Raw genomic sequence first — 21,115 nt, 5'->3', positions numbered from 1 at the left:
ACTTTTTTTTCCAACTATTTAAGAACGAAGAAAAAAATATATGGCTACAGATGGGACACTTTTCTCATGCAGGGTAAAAGGGCTGGCGTTCGAACCCCACTATGGCTCTCATATCCCATATTATTTCTCTGGTGTCATTGACATTTCATTTTTTTTAAATCCAGAAAAAAAAAATAAACAGACTTGAATAAAATTCAGAAAAAAAAAGCTTTAATGAACATCTGCGGTTCATAATTAAAAAAATAAAACGACAGTACCAAACAACAGAGTAGAAAAGTCTGTTCATCCACCAACAGTGGGATTCTTACATTCACAAGATGCTGCAAAAGAACATTTACACAATGCAATATTTTCAAAACAGTTCAGTCACACCAAGAATACAATCTCAACCAAGAAAGAGCTCATAGAACAACTTTAACTTAAAGACTAGCTTCACTTAAACAACCAAGAGTGTGACGGAATATTATTGCATGAAAAGAAAGTGCAATAGAATACGCTAACTCGGGTCCTGTCAACAAATTCGGCGGACATATCTCGTGGCAGAATCAGGAGGAACCAGCAAAATAAACAATCTCTCCCAACAAAATTGCAGGAAGAGGGTGGATGGCTCCTGCTGATAAAACATCTAGAGAGTAGCCACAAGTGATTTCAACACTTATTTTGTTCACATACAGTGCAGGCAGGCATGAAGACCCTTCTGAAGTAATGTCGAAGAGTTTGGGATTCTTCCTCTGCGTGTCAGAGAGGTGTCAGAAGCTTCTGTTCAAGCTGAAAGCGCGTCCTCTTCACGAACTATTAAATACAGCAGTGAGCATTTCACATTACACTGCTGATAGGATGAAGCCCCTTTAGTTTCAAGTGCAGTTTTAAGAGACAGTATTGCAAAGCAACTGGCGCATGTCGCCACCCAGCTGAGAGTGAATCTCTCGCCATATAAAGGTCAACGTTTCGCTGACTTGATGCACTGCTAGTACAATGTACTTCATTATGTTTTCCTGTTCTGCTACTATTTTTCAAATTTGTACGTGACATACTATTGGCTGGTGGATGAGGCCTGATAATGGTAAAGCATGAAAGAGGAAGGAACCTCATCAGATACAACGCGCCTCTGAATATAAACAATGATGTCATGACGTCACCAGGTGTGGCGTCATCATCAGACCGACTACTTCTACTTCACTCTTGACCGCTGAAAAAACAAATCTGATGGAGTCAGTTATTTCAGAAAAATTGCCATGTCTGCGGTTCCCATCATTTAAAAAAAAGCAAGATGCTTGCTACTTACAGGTTAAAGCCAGTGAAGCATTTAAGCTCCTCCCATCGGGACTACGATGAAAGAGCGAACAATGAGACAGTGGACACGGCAGAAAATTCATCATAGAATTACAGCATGTCTACGTCTGGCAGCTTATCAAATGACTCTTTTCACACGGCACAAGTAAAATGTCCTCCAACTCTGACCAACTTGCACAGATTTAAACACTGTTGTGTTTCCGAAATTCAACGTCAGCCATTGTGAAAGCACAGCATTCAGATGCAATTCACGTCAACATGGTCCCTTTAGCACGGAGGCTTCATAAATAAGTAACATTCTGATGGTGGTTCATGTCATGCCTCGCAGTATTTTGACTCTTTTGCTTTGGTGCTGTGAGCAAATGATTCCCTTTGATAAACACAAGATAAAAGACTTCTACTTGATTCTCCCAGAAGATGTTGCCCAATGTTTTTACTATCAATCTGTGGAGTAAAGGGAGGGCTTCATATTTGGGATTCTCCAGTGTGCTGCCCGCTTCTAGAGCCCTGAGGAGAAGTGGTGAAGAGTCAATATAAACAGCAACAGATGGAGGGCAGTAGATGTTCTTACCTGCGACTGGCTGCTGGAGGGGTTTGTGCTGCTGAAGTCGGAGTACCTCTTCTTCTGTGGTGTGCAGATGCAGGAGAAGAAGTTGGCGTATTCATCTCTCACCTGTAGGGAGCAGCAGACAGCTGTTAAAAACTACTCAGTATTGTTAGTGGCTTTATCAGATACAAGTACTGTTTCAGGGGAAAGTGAAGAGGAGGAGGAGCTGGGGAGAAGAGTCAGACGAAGCAAGACAGAATACATGAGTGAGGATGCAGCAGTGTATGGAGTGAAAAGATGAGTACTTGGCCTCAACTATTCGGAGTAAGGGACGATAAAGGGGGGGTGAAGAGGAGGGTGTAGGCAGGGTGGAACAAGGGGAGCTTTGTAGGACGGTGGTGAGAGCTACTGTGGTGCATGGTTCAGAGACACAAAGACAGGATGCTGAGTTGTAAATGTCAGAATCAGGAGAGCAAGATCAGAAATGAGGACTTCAGAGGGAGATGTTTGGAGGAGAGGCTCCTCCAGAGACTCACCTGTTTGGACAGCAGGCAGTGCATGACGAAAACCAGCACCCCCTGCAGGCTGTTCAGAATGCTGAAGACATAAGCGGCCACGACGTTGCTCTTATCGTACAGGAAAGTCCCGAACACCCACATGAGACCCAGAACACACATCTGAGCCACTGCAGTCACAGTGAAGGCTCTGAAACAGAGAGACAGCGGACGATTTAATGACTCATGACTTCTCCGTTCAACCGTCCCCAACATCTGAGGGAAGCGACAGATGAAAATATCTGGACGATCAGATTCTAATACCCAGAATCAAACCAACACTACATCATCTTGACGGTTAAATCCATCATCGGCGTCACAGAGTTTAAAAAGCAATCCGAACTGACAAGTCATTATTGCTTTCTAATCTCACTTGGATCCATCTGGGTGTTGTTTTCACACATTTGGCTCGCAGTTTGTTATTAATCGCTAAACTTGACGTGCGAGATGTGTTTGGCAGCCGAGTGGCATTAGAGAGGGTATTATGTTGCCAGGCGAGTGGCAAATATCCCAAATATCAGTCTGCATCTGTTTACCAGCCTCAAGTCTCTGAAGAATGTTTATGACATTTGGGCTGAAAATGGCTGTTTAGAGGAATCATGGCACCAGTACTGTCGCAGTACTAATGTAGGACCTGCAGTATGTAAGAGTAAAGAAGCGGAATAAGATGTAGTAGTTCTAGACCTAATAGTAGTAGTAGTAGTTGTTGTCGTGGTAGAAAAGAGGATGGAAATGAGGTAAATAACACCAATAATAATATTAGTATTAGACATGACAGCTGTGGAAATAGCGGTAGTACTATTAGTCGTGGCAGTAGAAGTACCAGTAATGGCAGGGAAAGCGATTATATCCTCTCGTAGAGCTATTAGTACTAATAACAGTTGTAGTAGCAGTAAACAAAGTGGACCTAGACGCAGTTATAGTGCATGTATTTGTAGTAGTGATAGAGTTGAGGTAAGTTAGGTAGTTGTACTAGTCAAGAAGAGAAGTAATAAAAAGCAAAAAAAAAATGTAAATCTATTTATTCGGGCCGAAAATAGCTTTCGAGAGGAATCATGACACAGTACTGTCACAGTAGTAATGTAAGACCTGCAGTATGTGATAGTAAAAAAGCTGCATTAGTTAAATAAGACATAGTAGTTCTAGAGTGGTAGTTGTGGTAGAAAAGATCATGTAAATGAGGTAAATAACACCAATAATAATATTAGTATTAGACATGACAGCTGAGGAAATAGCGGTAGTACTATTAGTCGTGGCAGTAGAAGTACCAGTAATAGCAGGGAATGCGATTATATCCTCTAGTTGTAGTAGGAGTAAACAAAGTGGACCTAGACGCAGTTATGGTACCAGTATTTGTAGTAGTGATAATAGTACTAGTTTCTGCTATGGAAGTATCGTAGCAGTACTGTTATTTTCAGTAGTAGTGTCTGCGTTGTAGAAGTAGTTGTGATGGTATGAGTAATATTTGTTCAAATGATGAAACTGAGGTTGTGGTATTGAAGTAGTACTGTACTAGTAGCGACTTTTCTATGCATATGGAGAGCTTAAAGGTAGCATGAAAGTGGGGCAAGTAACAGTAGCCGCAGGAGAAGAGGCATTAAATGCAGGGTTAGAAGCTTGCAGTAATAAGTACTTCAGTGAATTCACAGTCCTTTTATGAGAGGTTGTGCAGCCGAATTCCTACTGATGCTGGTGTTGTCGTAGCAGTAACAGGAGTTGCCTTTGAAGTGTCAAAAGTGGAGAATAAGCTTAAAGAGAAAGAGCAAATAAAAAGGACACGCAGCGCAGGCAGTGAGTGTTCGGACATAAATGTTTCCATATGTCCCACTTCAGAGTGATAATGAGGAAACTAGCAGCAGCTGAGGGACCAGCACCTCATGAAAGCGCAAACAAGCAAAACTTTTTTACACAATTTTCCAATAAACGCACACATTCTTTCCATTTGCTGCCCCTGGCCCCGGCTCCCGCAGGCCACAGAACACAAACCACGGGGGCAGCAAATACAGCCAGAATGCTCAAATGTTAATTCCACCAATGCAACTTGAAGCCACCAACTTGATTTTGTTGAGCTTGGAGAGGTCTGGGTTGAGGCTGCTGAATTTCTGGGCGAGCTTCCAGACGGTGACGATAAAGAAGAAGACGTTGAGGAAGATGATGAAGCACACGGGGCCAAAGAAACTCCAGATGAGGCCGTCACCCAGGGACAACCAGCAGCTGCGGAGAGGAGGGGGAGGCATGAGCGCACTCTTACGTCAGCGCAGCAGATAACAGACGCAAATGTGTGTCTGCTTGTGTAACCCGCAGTTAAACACACTAACACAACGTACTACTGCTGCGTGCCGTATCCCTTGGGTCTGGAGATGGCAGAGATGATGACAATAGCCAGAGGGGCCCCATAACCCACGAGGTACAAGTACAGGGGCTGGATTGTGGCATTGAAGACCCGGACCACCATGCGGTACAGCTGGACGCCCTCCAGAAGCATCCAGGCGAAGACTCCTAAGAAGAATAAATGAAGCATTGCCGCGACGAACCTGCAGCCTCCCTGAAAGGAATGCAAACCGTCAGTAAAGGAAAAGGTGCTGCTGCTCCACTGCCTAGTTGAACCATACACGGTGCTCTTTTGTTATCTAATATGAGGTCCGCAGTTATTTATTGTTATTATTTATTGTAATACAAATAAAATACTGTAAAAAGGACCACAGTTTTTAAGTTTCTGACCACTTACCTTCCAGCTTATAACAAGGCCATTGAATGCAGAAAAACTGTGCACTTCACTTCAAGGCTTTGATCACACTGAAGTTAGTCTCACACTCTTCTCAAGTCTCAAACTTGAGGCAGCCCTGTTTTTGTGGATTTAAATATTCAATAACGTTTTTTTTTATTGTTTAAAAAAAATCAGAGATGAAGAAGCAGATGAAGCTCCTCACAATGCATAATAGTGGTGAAACGTCTTGTTAGCACTGATCGCTGTATGAACGTTTAAATAGCCGCCTCAACCTGATCAGATCTTTTCTATATTATCCTGTTTTATGTCCTGTATTTTATTGACCGTAATTTCCAGACCACCAGCCGCTACTGTTTTCTTGCGGTCTGAATCCTGAGGCTTACAGAACGATGTGGCTGATAAATGGAGTTAAGCGTCAAGTATTGACTAAGTATTGAGCCTTATCACAACAAAACAATGAAGTTTTATTGACCTTAAAGCGCACAAAATGCACTTTTTTTGCCCACATTTCTGCAACTCCACCAACAGAGCTGAGATCCTGGAGGACTGGAGACAAGAAGAAGCAGCTGAGTCCAGCAGTGGTGTCTGAACTTCAGACACATGGGCAAAAACAGAGCATTTTGAGCGCTTTAATGTAAATAAAAGATGAGAGGAGTTCATGATTCAAGTTCAGAACATTGCCCAGTTTCTTTCATGAGTCAGTCTCCATGCTGGACCCTGTTTTCAAAACTAGTGATCCTCATGCAGTTTTTAGCCTGGTGCACCACTGATCTTTCTACAGCGCATACAGCACCACTGCACCCGCGAATGATAGACCGGTTACAAATCTTGCTTTACAGGCACAACAGTGAAAAATGTTTTCACTTGCTTGACCATGAAGGTGGACGACGGCTAGGCCTTCAGTGAGCGAGAACCAAGGACATGTTATGAGGATATCACATAAATGTGAGCCCATAAAAATGAGTTTTTATCAGGCGGTTTTAAAGGTGGCAGTGCATGTTGTATTTCGGATCTCTCTTTTAGCATCCGGCTTGTTCACTTGAACTTTTCATCTCTTCACCCAATGTGATTACTTCAAGATTTTCTAGGTCTCACGCCATCAAGTCCATCCATTTGGACACAAGTTATGCACTCGCTGCAGACGTAAACTGAATTAAGTTGATTCTTGCATACTGCACGGCCCCAGGGACCATCACATAAACTCATAAGAGTCCTCTGCTATGTGCTGTGTAAACATTAGGACGAGTGGAAAGAGTCAAACTGAGTAAACAGTACAGTGGACCCGGGTACAGACGTCACAAGGACGCACCTCCGGATTGGTTTGAGTGATGCCGACCAGGAAGATGAGATCGGCCAGGAAGAGGCAGATACACAGGTGGAGGTGGATGGTGGTGCGAGTCCCTTGGATGGAGCGACAGAACTTGAAGGTCAGGATACAGAGCACGAGGCAGATCAGGGAGATACTGAGTCCGATCTTGGTTATCAGCTGCAGCTCAAAAGTGTGCTTCGAGAGAAAGATGTTTGTCACAAGTTAGACATCATGAATTGAATACATTTGTTTTGCTCAGCGTCTTTGGATCCCTGTTTAACATCAGCATCTACTTTTGTCTGTCTTTTTATCAACATCAACTTTTCCACCAATGTTACACCACAGACTGAGACCTAGCTAGTTGAATCTAACTAGTATTTTTCAGACAATTACAAAGCTGTTCCATCTGGTTGCACAAAAGTCCAAATCATCGCAAAAGAGTGGGAAAAAAAATGTGTTGAAGGAACAATGGCTCTCAGCAAATGTGTGGAGCATGTGTCATATACGAGGAAAACGTTATTCTTTGTTCGAGTCCCTTCATATTTAAAAGATCTGGTCTTCTACTCTCTTGAAGCGCACACTTTTGAGAGGAAAACATCTTGATATATGGTGACCTGCCCAGAGAGGTGCAGCAGAGGAGGCCATTTATTAGGAATCCTTAAATAACAGAGCGGGTACAAGTCATGCGCTGAGAAAATCCAGACATCTCAGACGGGGAAGGTTCTGTGGGCGGACTGATCTGTGTGTCAGATCACAAGCTAAGTTACTACCATGGTGGCAAATGATCTGGGTGAGAACATGAATATTAGTCTCGACCTTCATCAACATCTTTAACTCTAACAATTTAGATACATGACTGTTAATGTTCTGAGCCTCCTTACCTCGATGGGCGTGAGCGCCATTAGCACGGCGAAGCTGCTGAGATGTTGACAGGAACACACCGTGTGCGTGGCATTAGAGCGAAGCTGATCACATCCGTCCTTGGACCAGACGCTCTGGTCGCTCCAGTAAGCACAGACGAAGCTCACTTCAGATGACTGGTCTGCGTCCTAAAAGAATGTCACATGTTTTGTTGTGTTGTTTTAGGTCACATGTTTGAGCATCTACCTGTAGATGGCGCAATGTAATTTCGACAGGATGGCTCAAGTTCTCAGTGGAGGGATTGGAGACCACGACTGACACCACTCTGGAGAAGACCTGATAGGTGGGTTTCACTTCGTCCTCTGCGTGTCCTTGCAGCGCGTGGAAGGATTGGTTGAGAGAGCTCTCAAGGTTCTTGTAGCTCAGCAGTGCAGCCAGAGTGAACCCTGTAAAATGTTGTACGTGTTACTGTAAGTAGCACTGCATGTTTATCCTTCATTTTCAAGGTCGCAGGAGTGTACCAGGATAAGGTCCCAGTCCAGCAGCAACTGTCCAGTCGGTGTCTAGCGAGGCGTTTTCAGTGCTGAGATGGATGGGTCCGGTTGGCGGAGCCGGTCCTCTCTCCATTGCAATTTCAATATCTATTGAAAGAAATGTTCCATCATGGATCTGAGAATAATCTAATGATCAATGACCACTGTGCCCCAGTTACCTGTCTCATTGGTCTCCATCTTGGTGCGGTTGCCTTTGAGCTGAGGCCCGATGAGCCTGACCGAGTTCTCCACTGTACTGAGGAAGACATGCACATCCTCACTGCCTTCCAGCTGACCAGCAGACAGGATCCTCTCAGTGGCTGTAAAAAGTTTCTGTCCAGGACACAGTTCCTTAAAACACGTCTGTTTCTTTGCCTTGTTTTTGGTCTTCTTACCTCCAGCAGTGTGTCTCCATCGGGCTTCAATGGACTCTGGTTGGACAGCGCCAAACAGCTGTTTCTCATCAGAGAGAAAATATTAGCCAGGCCCCCGACGTGCTGGGAGACAGACACTTAATGAGACTTTGACTAATGAGTCTGCTGAGTGTTTCTCCTGCTAAAGATCACTCATCAACAGAATGAAAAAACGTTCCATTCTATGCTTTGCTAGTTAAAATGTGTCACCGTCCTTCTTACTTCCTACATGGCCACTTCACAGGCTCGTGAACCTGCTCCTCTGAAGTAGAAAGGTCTTGGTTCATTGTGACAGACGGCATTGTATTTGAATAAAGATTAAGACTGATAATGGCTGGACAGTGTCGGAGGAGTGAATTCTGATCTAAAGAAGCTCTGCTCAATAGCTGAGTTGTGGGACGAGTAAAGGGCAATCCAATCTAATACATGTTTAGAGAGCTGTGGTTGATGGTATGAGGTCGAAATTTCAAAAATACTTACCTCTCCAGAAGCACCGTTCATCTTAAAAGTTTCACAGTCCAGCTCTGGAAAGAGAAAAAAACCATGAGCATAATAAACCATAAAATAGTGATAGCGCTAAAACTTGATGTTATTAACAGTGATATTGTTATTTCAAGCTTTCAGCAACTAGAATAGTGTTAGAGGAAATCCAAATCCTGAGGTCGCTGGCCAATGAGTGGCATCCATGACGGATTTTGCAGTTCAATAGGGCAGAAAATTGAGTTTTAAAAACACTGAACAGGGGTGTAATGAGAGGAGTGATCAGAACACACACCTGAACATGGGGTCCTCTGGTTGCCGTAGTTGGTGTATCCTTTTTGACACTTGCACCGGTAGCTCCCAACCACGTTCTTGCACGACCCCTTCTCCCCGCAGATGTCTACGTGGGTCCTCTCCGCTTCCGCACATTCATCGATGTCTGTCGGGTAAGATCAACTCTCACACGTGAATATCATTGAGGCAAATCATTGTTTTACAGTGTGTCTTTTCCTGTTCTCCGTGGTTCCTCTCCCTGTCCTGTGGACTTATTTCGTGCCCTGGACTCTGGTTTCTTCCTCTCCTTTTGCGCTTATGGACATTTGTCTCTGTCTCCCTCTAGTGCTGAGGTTCAGTATCCTTTGTTTTTCCTACGTCCTTCTAGTGTAAAAGTTGAGTGCAATTGTGAATTTTATTATTAAATTTGTTGGACTTGACTCCGGACTCAGTCTCCTTCCTGTTGCATGTGGGTCTCCCATTTGAAATTGTTACAATATTGACATTGGAAAGTTGACGTTTGCGTCCTATACTGACAACAAAGGCAGCCTTCAGCATTGCATGCTGACGCATTCGGTTTTCAATTGAAACTCATCTTCTGCCTTCCATGGCAGCGCAACATGTGTATAAAAAACAGAGGTTGGGGTTCTATTATCGCTCCACTCATTAACACAAAATGCTATTTGAAGCCTGCCAATAGAGGTTAGAAATAGCAAGTGACACATTCTAGCCCCACCCACACTCCCTGTGGAACACAACACAGAAAGGAAAACACTTCTTAAACTCATTGAAACACCATGTATGCATCAACATGCAAGCCAGACAGCTGCTGTCAGCATAGGAAGCAAAAGTCCACGTTCCCATCATCAATGGTTTGTGGCCGAGAGAGAAAGCAATAAGGCTGGACAACATTATTTAGAAGGCCTGGTGTAGGAGGGAAACAAGAGAGGGCCCTGAACAACCTCCTACATCTGCAAGGAGCCACAGCATTTCCAGCCAGTTCCCTCCTGGATCTGCACTAAACTCCCCAGATACTATCGTGTACAGCAGCTGCAAAACCTCTCAACAAAAGCCTTCATTAAATGAGCTCATAGTTCATCGCAGATGGATCGATGGTTCTATTTCAGTTCCCGTAATGTTGCTTCTCATGACTGCAAATTAATAGTGTCTTCTCTTCGTAGGATGGTTTAGTTAACTAACAGCCATGTCCTTTTCAGTCAGGCATCACAATGGAAACTAGAAAAGCACTCAGACAGCGCAAACCTCCACCAAGCAGCTTGAGTCTAACCCAACATAATCTCCTAGTGTCAGTATCAAATGCCGAAAATGGTCCTATCGTTCTATCAGACTGGGATCCAGAACACTCCCAAAATGGAATGTCACCTACTCTACTCGCAATATTGTTGCCATCAGGTGTTTCTTATGTGGGTCAAAGGCACTATAATTTCATAGAAAACAGAAGACACGTTAAAAGATTCTCTCTCTCTCAACATTATTACAACTAATTTAGTTACAAAAAATAGCAGTTTGCTCTCCAGACAACAGGGAACCTTTGTCAGTGCAGAAGATCCTGCTCCACTGATCCCACTGATGCACAAGACACGTGGCAGCTAGGATGATAACAACAACAACAAGCATGGAGGAAGCCCTGAACAAAAGCAAACAAAAGCAGAGAGTTTGCTTTTTTTCAGGGATGTTTTTCACTACACAATGGCCAGAGTTTCCACTACACTGAATGTACTTGAAATTCTTATAAAATTGAAATTCTTATCCAAATATTGTCAAGACATGAAAAGAGCTTCAGTTTAAATAAGGTGATATAAAAACTTGAATATAGACACCATCGTGATTTATTGTGCTGTTGTCAAACTGATGCAAAATAAACAATATTGTGTTGTTTAAATGTATGTATGCGTCCATAGTTTGATTCAGTAATATACCAAATTCATTCAAATTGAAAAATGTGGCTTCTTTGCTGCTTTGCTTTTGTGCTTTGTAATGTGATTCAGACTGTCAGCTTGACAAAACTAAAAACTAAACCAAAGCTGAATAGTCTACATTCAGCTTTGGGACTACATTACACTAACTTTGACAAAAGTGAACTTTTCTGACACAGTGAAGGAGGGAAAGATGGTTCTTATCAGTGGTTATTAGTGGGGCACTAATGTTCAGAAAAGAAAAAAAAATCCATGTGAGGTCATGAAGAAACATCTAACTGAAGCGTAATGTTGACATCAAGGTCACATAACAACCAGAACACTACACAATCAGCATCATTTTATCGAGACCAGAAAGATATTCAGTGTCACTTACTGTATGTGAAAAATTGAAATGACATAATTCACACTTAGTCACACAGACCTATTTTACTTACGCCCTTTTACATTAATGATGTGTCATATGCAGCCGTTTGCGACAGCACACGCACCGAAAAGATTGTTTAGCCTTGAAGTAATAGAACACACATGTTAACACACTGCTGCTGTTGTCATGAACTGCTACTTTCCATCCACTGCTTCTCTCCTGCTGTTATAAATAGCTGCTGCTGTTGCACTTTAAGCCGGCGGCCTTGAGTCATCATTCATTTTATTGCAACACCTGCTCTCTATTTCCTCCAACAATGAGCCAAGACGCCTGACATGTGAAAGACGTATTGTAAACCAGTGTCACAATCTGCTCCACAGAGACGTGGGCTGCAATTTCAGTAGTGAAATGAGGGCAGGAAAGGTCAAGCCAAATTTGACTCAGAACTTCATCAGTGAAATATATTGTTGCAACCCATTTAAAATGTGCTTTACATTGATCATATTCCCGGAATGCAGTCTAGTTTCATTAAATTAGCCCCTCGGTTATTGGATTACAAAAGCAAACAGATTCATCTGTAACCAAAGCAGGACTCTAGTACTGTACTGCACTGTCTGTTCGTCCACGGCAAGATGTTAACGTGAAACAATGAGCACCTCACGGCTCGGAAAACCGAACTATTGCGTTCAAATTCAAAATTCAAAATGCATATAAACAGCTGAGTGCGACTACTGAGAGAAATTGGATTTCCTCATCGTCTGACTACATGACCTGGATAAGGTGGTTAATAGCTGGACTAAGCTAGATTGTAGCTTGACTGTGTAACCTTATATACAATCGAGAAGTCGTGTGTGTGTGTGTAACCTGATGTGCAGTATGAGTTCCTCAGTCTTAGCCCATGTGTTTTGTAACTTGCGATGATGCTGATCTGCAGATGTGTAGATTTGTCTTCATCTTCCTCATCTTCACTCATGTGAATCGTAAATTCTCACAAGAAAATAAGACGACGTGGTTTGTAGGTTTAAGGCAGTGTTTTTCAGGCTTTTTCAAGCCACGGCACTTGATTCATTGAAAAATCCCGAGGCACACCACCAAAGGAACCTAGGCCAAAGTGCACTTAGCAAGTAGCAACTGACACTATATATTATGATTTATTCATGTATTTACTTTTATTTTGAATAACTGTTTCTATGTTATCACTTCTGTTTTGCATGATTTCATTGTAGTTTTGAGTTTCCAGACAAATCCTTAGCATTCTTTGCCTGAACTTGCTTCATAAAAAGAATTATTCTTTCTCTCTTCACATTTTGGAGCGCATTTATTTTGTTGTGCATTTCGTTTTTCGCCAACTTTAAAACCACAAAACAAACTTTGACAGCCCATGAGTATCGATAAAGTTTTGAAGTGACTGTATTGAACCATTGCTCTGATTATTCTGGACCTCCAAAGTTTTACTAGTTCATCGGACAGTCAGCACATGATCACTGTCTCCACAGTTCAAAATAGCAGTCTGGAACAGCTCCTCGCTACCTGTCAACTTCAATAGTCTCCTTTACCGTAATAGGAGCCTTAAGTACTGAAGAGGCACCAGCCCTTGTCACGGAGATGAACTACTTACAGTTCGATTGTCAGTGCACTTCATGTAAACCTGAAGAACTTGAATCGAGCTTTTGTCAACCGCTGTTTGTGTGAAACGGCTACCTTCCTAGCATTTGTTACGTTTTCTTCTTCTCACGATGAGATAAATAAACGAGACAAACCACAGTGACAAGTGAAGCATCAACTTTGGGTCTTCAACCATGGAAAATATGAATGGCATTTCAAAAATAATCCCACACCATGTGTGTTTCCAACAGCACTACGCACTTCAAATGTTTAGCAAGGCCTGCCACAGAGAGCGCCAACCTCTGTCGCTCATTTACACCTTATGGCCTGAAAAACAAACTGAATGACAAAGAAAGGGTGGCAGCACAGACGTTGACAACTCCTTCAGAAGTGATGTGGCATCAGACAGGTCAGACAGACACGTATATACTGTGTCCTGCCCTAGTTAAACAAAGGAGCGTTCTCAAGTCTGACACATTCAGAGTGTGACACATGCTCTCACGCAAGATGGGGTACAGTAGGTACCCCACTGTAAATGATACAGCTTCACACAAAGTTTGTCTTCTGTTGGTCGACATGTTAAATTCCAGTCTCTCACCTGTACAGTTTCCATCATGAGATCTGGTGAATCCAGAGATACATGAGCACATGTAGCTTCCGATCAGGTTACCACAGGCAGCGAACTGACCGCAGATGCCGTCGACCAGGCACTCGTTCAAATCTAGAAGCAGATGAAGAGCAGATGAGTCGAGGAGTGAACGTGATGAGCTGATGATGGACTCACCTTTGCATTGCCCATCCTGGGCTGTGAAGTTGATCGGGCCCTTCAGATTCTGGTAGCCCTGCTTGCACTGACAGTAGAAGCTGCCTCTCGTGTTGATGCACACAGCATTGATCCCGCACTGCTCCTTGTCTTCCTTGCATTCGTCTATGTCTATAAGTTGAGATCATAGAAATGTTACGACATTCCTTCACACCCATGGCTCTAATCTGATTGTTTCTCTGTAATTCCTGGAAAACCAGCGCTAAATAAGTGGTGCAGACGTTGAAATATGAGACAATGTAGCGGTTAATTCCTCTTTTGTGGTATTACGGTACAATCCAAATTATTTCATTTACACAGCTAAAACCTTGTGTGGAATTTCAGCCTGCTGCTCCAACATCTTTACCTCTGAGATTTAAGCATAAACCCCTGACAAAAACGTATTACACTCCAGTTTGTTTGTATCCAGAAATGTGCCAAGGTGAAGTACCCAAAAATGAAGTGGAAAAACCTTCTGAGGTTGTGTAATGGAACTGCTGCTTCTGTCTGAGCAAGTCGGCCAAAGCCACAAATGACAGGAAAGTAAACTAGTGGAAAGGGTTTTGACCCATTGTAATTTGGAACCAAATTATTTAAAATTATTTTTTATCTTATAATCTAACAATCAATTTTTGTCCGCATAGAGTTGAGGTCGAGGTGGCAGAAGTCGAAGAACAGAAGCCTAGCGTAGGAACAGAGATGTTGCTGGTGGCCACAGTGAGAATGACCTGAAAGGATGTAGGGCGCCAAAATGCTCCAACAACAAACTAAGAAGGCGCATGAACGTTGCATGTTATCATAACTTATTAGCAAAAGCAAACTGCCCACTGTTAGCATTTACAATAAGATAAACAACTTTTGTCAATCCGCAATCTTGTCCTTTCAATCCCTCCGTATAATCCAGATCACAATCGCAATACAGAACCAGATTTGGATCCCAGGAGAAACATTGTTTTGGAAATGTATGTTGATACTGTAATGCAGGACATTTGCTCCACCCACTAACTGGCAACCGCATCGCACAATGTATTTCAAGATCACATGTCCATTCCAGCCCCAACTGTCGGGCCCCAGCGCAAGGCTAATCTGTTGTGTTTTACTTGCATCAGTGAATCACGGAAACACACACAACTGACGTGCAGTTCTGTAGTGATTGAGTCTTCATGTTCTCTCCATCAGTGGAATCGCTCTCAAATAAAAACTATAGTGATTTTGTGTTTAGTGCTGGTTGGATAAAGGCACAGATCCCCAAAATTCTTGTGTGTGACGTCACTCCGGGATAAGCTTTGAATGTGCGGGGTATCGATTCAGTAGCACACACAGAGTTAACTAACTTTAAATTGTGTTGATCCAGGTTCTGATGATGACACACATCTGACGACTGCGGCTGAAATTGCTTGCTTTATTCCAAGTCTCCTTCGCTGCTGATGTAAATATTGTTTGTGCTGTTTAACTGAAGTTCCAGTTGCTGTATAAAATAAAATGAAAAATCCATGATTCTAATAAAATCAAATGTGTAATTAACAGAAGTTTTCATTCTTGCCTTTGTAATGATACATAACATTAAAATATACGATGAAATATTGTCATTTTTTAAATGTTATAGTGCAGTATCATTCAGTCCTAACATGAACGATGCTTATCAGTTTGTAGCTAAAACAGTGTTAATGGTAACAAGTGATCAGAGGCTAAATAAACTCTTTTTCTATTTGTGTAATGTTGTGTAACAGCAGGGAAACACGTTGATAAAAAAAATTGTCTTTACCCGTGCAAGTTCCTCCTTTTGAGACGAACCCTCGGCCACAATCTGAGCAACATTTCTGAAAGCTGCACAGCAACACTGTGGAGACACAAAGGTTTTTCTTTTCAAAACAGTCGATAAATACGAAAGAACAAGTACAACAATGTCATAATACCTCAAGATCAATAATGAACATGAAGAATATTGAAGTTTCAACACTTCTGCCATAGCTCAGTTATCATGGAAGCCTTGGTCTGGACCAGCCATGTAGTGAGCTTCTTGTCACAGACGCACTCACAAGACATGCATTTCAGACCTCCACCCTCCACCAGATTCTATTCTGGATTCCACCTATTTATAAGTCCCAAGACATTATGTTAAAGCGCTCAACGTATCATTAAGCGCACGGTCCTGCTCTGCTCCTGGTTGTTAAGGCTTATTTTCCTTAGTTGCACCCATGACAGCAACACACGGTCACACACACACACACACACACATTCATTGGATGTGAGTTCATAAATGCTGCAGCGTTTCTGTGTCTGTTCCCTCATGACAATGAGCCGTCTGTTCAGGGTTGAGAATGGAGCGTCTGCACTACAACACACTGTTAAAATGAGGAAATGTGCTGGTAACTTTAGGACAGAAGACACTGTGATCAAGAAGACAGAGAAAGAGGAAGTGATGAAAGGGCATAAGTCGCAGCTAGGTCACATGGTCATGCTGGATATACAGGCATGTTTGACACTGCATGTGTTCCTGTGTTAAGTGGCAAGAAAAAATGGCCTCCTGGGGCAGAAACCTTAAGAGAACCGGGCCCAGGAAGCAGTGAAGTCAGATGGTAGTTATGTTTATATGTGAGCACCGCTATGGCGTGTAGTAAAGATTCTTTTAACACAGGCAATACTGTCTGGATATTGGGGACGGGGCTAATATACCACTCATGTATTGGTTCACAGTGTTTCAAATGTAATGCGCAACCAGTGAAGCGAGTTTTGCCCAAACTTTATGTTGAGGCACAGCGTCTGAGTGTAACACAACTTCTAATCTAACTTCAGTAGTTTAAAGACCAAGCAGGTTATGTGAAACAAAGTTCCAAAAAATAAATAAATAAATAAATAAATACATTTTTGAAGGGTGGGTTCCACAGAAATTTCCTTAAAATAAAAAACATAAGATATAAATCTAAGCGTATTGGGAGTATTGGGAGGCGTCTAAAACTAAAGCTTCACCCCTCGAAGAGTTCTTCATCCCAGCGACAGTAGCTTATACAGCTTGTTATGCATAACTGAAAATGAATAAGCGGCCCAGACTATCGCTGCTTCTACTGTGGCTATCCAAAGATCTGGTTACAGCTGGTTGCCTCCTGAGTATTCCTCGAAGCAGATAGAGCCACCACTCTGAGCCAGGAATATATGTTTGTTACAGACGCATTCGTCGTGATACCACCACTTATTGGACGGATGTATTTAAGAAATTTATGTCTGTAAATGAATTTAAGCAGTTAGCAGATTTCTCACCTCCAAAATGTCCATTGTAGTTGTGTTTTTGACTCAAGAACATCTGGGGGAGAAGAGTTCTTAGCGGCTAAAATGTAATCAAGATAGACGCTGCGTGACCCTGAGCAGACAGAGGAGGCATAAACTGAAGATATAGAATGTAAATATCAGGGCGAGTTTGACATAGGGGGCCCCTCGGTTAACTTCCAATGAATGATGGTACTGTAAGTGCGCAACAGAATATCTAAATCCGCAGATTGCATACTTAAGTTAAAGATTTCAAGCGATTTATCTTTGAAGAATCTCTGATAGGATGTAGTTTCTGCATCACAGTCAGTCAAACTAAAACTCAGATTTTATTAGACCGCACGAAGCCGTCCGCCACCAGGGTCAGGAGTTACACCCGATCCCATGTTCCCTTGACGTGAAAAACCTTCGTTCCCACATTTCCACACTTGAAAACATCATCATTCACTTCAGTTGTCAGCCACCAATTCTGAAGTTAAACGACATTAAATGGAACGCTTGTGACTGTTATTAAAGGCAGCAATAATCCTGTTGGATGTGTATATTTCTGCTTAATGGGAAGCCTTGTGAAATAGTCCTGTGATGTTTTTATTAGTCATCGGTTGACCACGACAAGACGCAGCAGTCCTGTTTGTGTTAGGGTTAGTAGAAATGAAATGTTTCACAATACTGAATTGAGTTTGGTTATGGCTTGACATCAAAATAAAAACTAACAACACATTGAATAAATCTGTCTTAAATGTCTGGATGTTGTAGACCTTCTACTTGTTTCACTTTCCAAAACTTGAGGCCGACGTCTGATGGTTTGAAAAACAGTTCATTCATCCAACATTTCTTCACTTCGCCTGGTCAGCTGACTCAAACATCACAACCGAACAGTCTTTTACAGTGAACTTACCAAAAATCACTAGTGCTTTTCGTCTCTCCATCTCAAGAAAAAATATCACTGCTGAAAAGCGAAAATGAAAATAAACCTATCAAAAGAAAAGCTTCTGAAATCCCCAAACAAAAGAGAAAATCTGAACTGAAAAGTAAATCCTTGTGAGTGAGTGAGCCAGTCTCCGCGGCTGAGGGAACTGGACCTTCAACAACTTTCCCTCCTCACAGATTCAGACTGATCACGCCTCTGTCTGTGGTCGCCACCCCTTCTTTCCCTCTTTCTTTCCTCACTTATCATACAGCCTTTGCTTCTCTCTTTCTTTCGGGACTCCATTTATTGGTCTTTTTTTTCCCTTTCGTATCTTTCCATCCGAGCACATTTCACACAGTGACAACATATCACATTGCCTGAACAAAACCCTCCTCTGTCTTTCACGTCTGCTCCGCTCCAGCGAGCTCTAATTCAGGAGCTATTCACCATGCTCTCATGAGAGGCTGAGGAGGAGGGGGCAACTCTGAGGAGTGGGTGATGACTAACATGCACTCTAAACAGCTGCTGCTCTCTTTGCCTTTTGCCAGTAAGTAATCGTATATCCCGTCTTCTACGACTGCGTCTCCGCCCCCTCTCTTCCTCCTGCACCGAAGAAACAGCCCCTCACCTCATTCCACCGGAGGTTGCTCTGCATTTTCTCAGACTCCCACGCTGACGTTACACACGCTGGATTTGGACATTGGACGACCTCCAATAAAGAAAATCCCTTGACATGACGGCTGAAGCGAGAGGGTGGACCAGAATTGTTTCAAGGACCTTATCTACAAGTGGCTCTTGCGTGTTTTCCATGTCCTCGAACAAGTACATAACAGATTGTGCTAAACAGTTTTTACCCGCTGAGATTCAAGAGAAGAGTAGGGTCTTCACTTTCAACATGAGGAGAAAGGCAGATTGCAAAGAGGTGTGAAGACTTCAAGACAGCATTCAAGCAAGATAAACCTGGATTCAGATGGAGGTGTTTTGTTTATAGTTCTGATCACCATCTTCTTTGTTTTCTTTCGGCTTCTCCCTTCAGGGGTGGCCACAGCAGATCATCTTCCTCCATCTCTCCCTGTCCTCTGCTTCCTCTTCTCTCAAACCTACAAACCTCATGTCCTCCTTCACCACCTCCATAAACCTCCTCTTTGGCCTTCCTCTCCACCTTCTGCCTGGCAGTTCCAACCTCAACCTCTTCCTACCAATGTACTGGCTCTCTCTCCTCTGTACATGTCCAAACCATCTCCATCTAGCCTCTCTGACTTTGCCTCCTAAACACCTGACCACATGTGCTGTCCCTCTGATCTACTGCTTCCTGATCCTATCCATCCTGCTCACTCCCAGAGAGAAGCTCAGCATCTTCATCTCTGCTACCTCCAGCTCTGCCTCCTGTCTTTTCCTCAGTGCCACTGTTTCCAAACCATACAACATTGCTGGCCACCTTCTTTATCTCCTGTAACTTCACCTGTCCACTTCACACACATGTATTCTGTCTTACTGCGGCTAACCTTCATTCCTCTCCTTTCTAAGGCAAGCCTCTCTAGCTTATCTTCCACTTGCTCCCTGCTCACACCACAGATCACAATGTCATCAGCAAACATCATGGTCAAAGGTGCTTCTTGTCCATCACCATGGCAAACAAGAAGGGGCTCAGAGCCAAGCCTTGGTGCAGTCCCACCTCCACCTTGCTGCCGGTGTAACAGAGGAGCTGTTACACCGGCAGCACACCTCACCACTGTCTCACACCTGCCATACATGTCCTGCACCACTCCAACATACTTCTCTGCCACTCCAGACTTCCTCATACAATACCACAACTCTTCTCTTAGCACTCTGTCATGTGCTTTCTCCAGGTCCACAAAGACACGAAGGAGCTCCTCCTGACCTTCTCTGTGCTAGTTCTGATCACAGCCTTAACAGGTGAAATTTCTAGATGGACCCAGGAACTTTTTTCAAGACTTACTTTTTTTGCAGATGATGTGTTGCATTAAAGCTTATGGTCAATCGGCGAACATGTTCCTAATAAGTAAAAAGTTCTGATGTCCCATCTTGGTGGGAACTCAGAGAGACAATCGACAGGAAATAGATCCCTTGCTCCAATGGATCCCTGGGCTTTCTTGTTGAGAACCAAGAGCAAACCACAAACCCCACACCTAGTTGTGGATGGTAGCTGCCTTATAGAGTGAGCCACACAAGACAAAGCTCAGTCGTTCATGATCAGACATGAATTGATACACTTCTTCATGAGATTTTCACTTGAGAGGAGGGATTTCCGTTCACCCGCTGACTCACCTGGCAGGTAGAGGAGAGCCTCCATCTGCCTCGCAGGTTTGAACGGTTTCATTATTGTCTCGTCTGAGAAGCTGCGTTCAGACTCAGCTGAGTCAACGGCTACTTTGAGACAGAGAGCGCTGTCTGTTACTGAGCCGAGGAGGCGTCGAAGCTGCCATGTGAGCGGAGCCTTCGCCGCTGCTCCTTCCTGCCGCAGAAGTTGTAGCTTTGCCCGCACCACACCAACAAAACCCCTCACTATCTGTGGTGCAATCAGCTCATACTCACACCTCCCCTGCCTCCGACTCATTTAGGTCTGTATCCACCCACATTTCCTTTCAGTGACGTTTCCCCGTGACCTCTCACCTTCCTACCTTGTTGTCCATCGACCACCACTTCCTACTTCTTGACTTGCCCCCCTTCTCTGCTATCCTGGTATTGTTGACCCTCCTACTGTCTTTGACCTGGATTCTGAGAATAACTTTCCAGCAAGTTTGCCATGTTGGACAGATCTTCCGGTGCCAACCTTGAACGTTTTCATGTCTGATCCTGCCTTGTTTTGCGTTTGTTTCTGTGATTTATTGAATTAAAATGTTTTGTGCAGAGTAATGGTGCTTTTGTGGGTCTCCACTGGGCACTCTGGTTTCCTCCCACAGTCCAAAATCGGCAGAGATTAATTGGTGGTTCAAAGCTTTGTGTGGTTGTCGGTCTGTGTGCGTGTGGTTGGCTGTCCTCTGCCTCTCGCCTGGTGAACTGGGGCGGGAGCAACCCAGTAAGGGTAATAACAATAAGATAAATGAGTCAATACAGCTCTGAGTGGCAGGATGGCATAAACAATCTGTCTCTATTAACTCCTTTTCAAATCACTGTTTATCTTACGGTGAACGGACTGCATTTCACTTTCATCGCCGCCTCGTTGTTTGCTAGGTTTGGTTTTTATGAAAACCAATAAAGTCGCTTGTGGTTGCCGT

The 21,115-nt window shown here is 43.2% G+C and overlaps 1 protein-coding gene across 2 annotated transcripts; it reads right to left on the bottom strand.

The window, feature by feature from the left end:
• Window positions 1-230: 230 nt before the first annotated feature.
• LOC128754958 (adhesion G protein-coupled receptor E5-like) lies at window positions 231-18,280 on the bottom strand. Of its 2 annotated transcripts, XM_053857982.1 has the most exons (17): window positions 17,865-18,280; window positions 15,468-15,542; window positions 13,685-13,834; window positions 13,499-13,621; window positions 9,014-9,157; window positions 8,719-8,762; window positions 8,221-8,322; window positions 8,005-8,158; window positions 7,814-7,933; window positions 7,539-7,738; window positions 7,313-7,480; window positions 6,432-6,626; window positions 4,722-4,939; window positions 4,450-4,608; window positions 2,377-2,545; window positions 1,865-1,966; window positions 231-1,800 (listed from the first exon to the last, which is right to left on the bottom strand). In XM_053857982.1, exons 1-17 carry the CDS (start codon window positions 17,893-17,895, stop codon window positions 1,759-1,761), a joined length of 2,196 nt encoding a protein of 731 aa, XP_053713957.1. In that variant the 5' UTR covers window positions 17,896-18,280; the 3' UTR covers window positions 231-1,758. The 2 variants fall into 2 exon arrangements, with proteins under 2 accessions (XP_053713957.1, XP_053713958.1); XM_053857983.1 differs by lacking the exons at window positions 15,468-15,542; window positions 17,865-18,280 and adding an exon at window positions 15,037-15,161.
• Between the last annotated feature and the right edge of the window lie 2,835 nt (window positions 18,281-21,115).

Source organism: Synchiropus splendidus, chromosome 2 (genome assembly GCF_027744825.2).
Source record: "Synchiropus splendidus isolate RoL2022-P1 chromosome 2, RoL_Sspl_1.0, whole genome shotgun sequence".
In the NCBI taxonomy this organism is placed as follows: Eukaryota; Metazoa; Chordata; class Actinopteri; order Syngnathiformes; family Callionymidae; genus Synchiropus; species Synchiropus splendidus.
The sequence above is the reverse complement of the archived record's forward strand: the minus strand, read 5'-3'. Positions and strand labels throughout refer to the sequence as shown.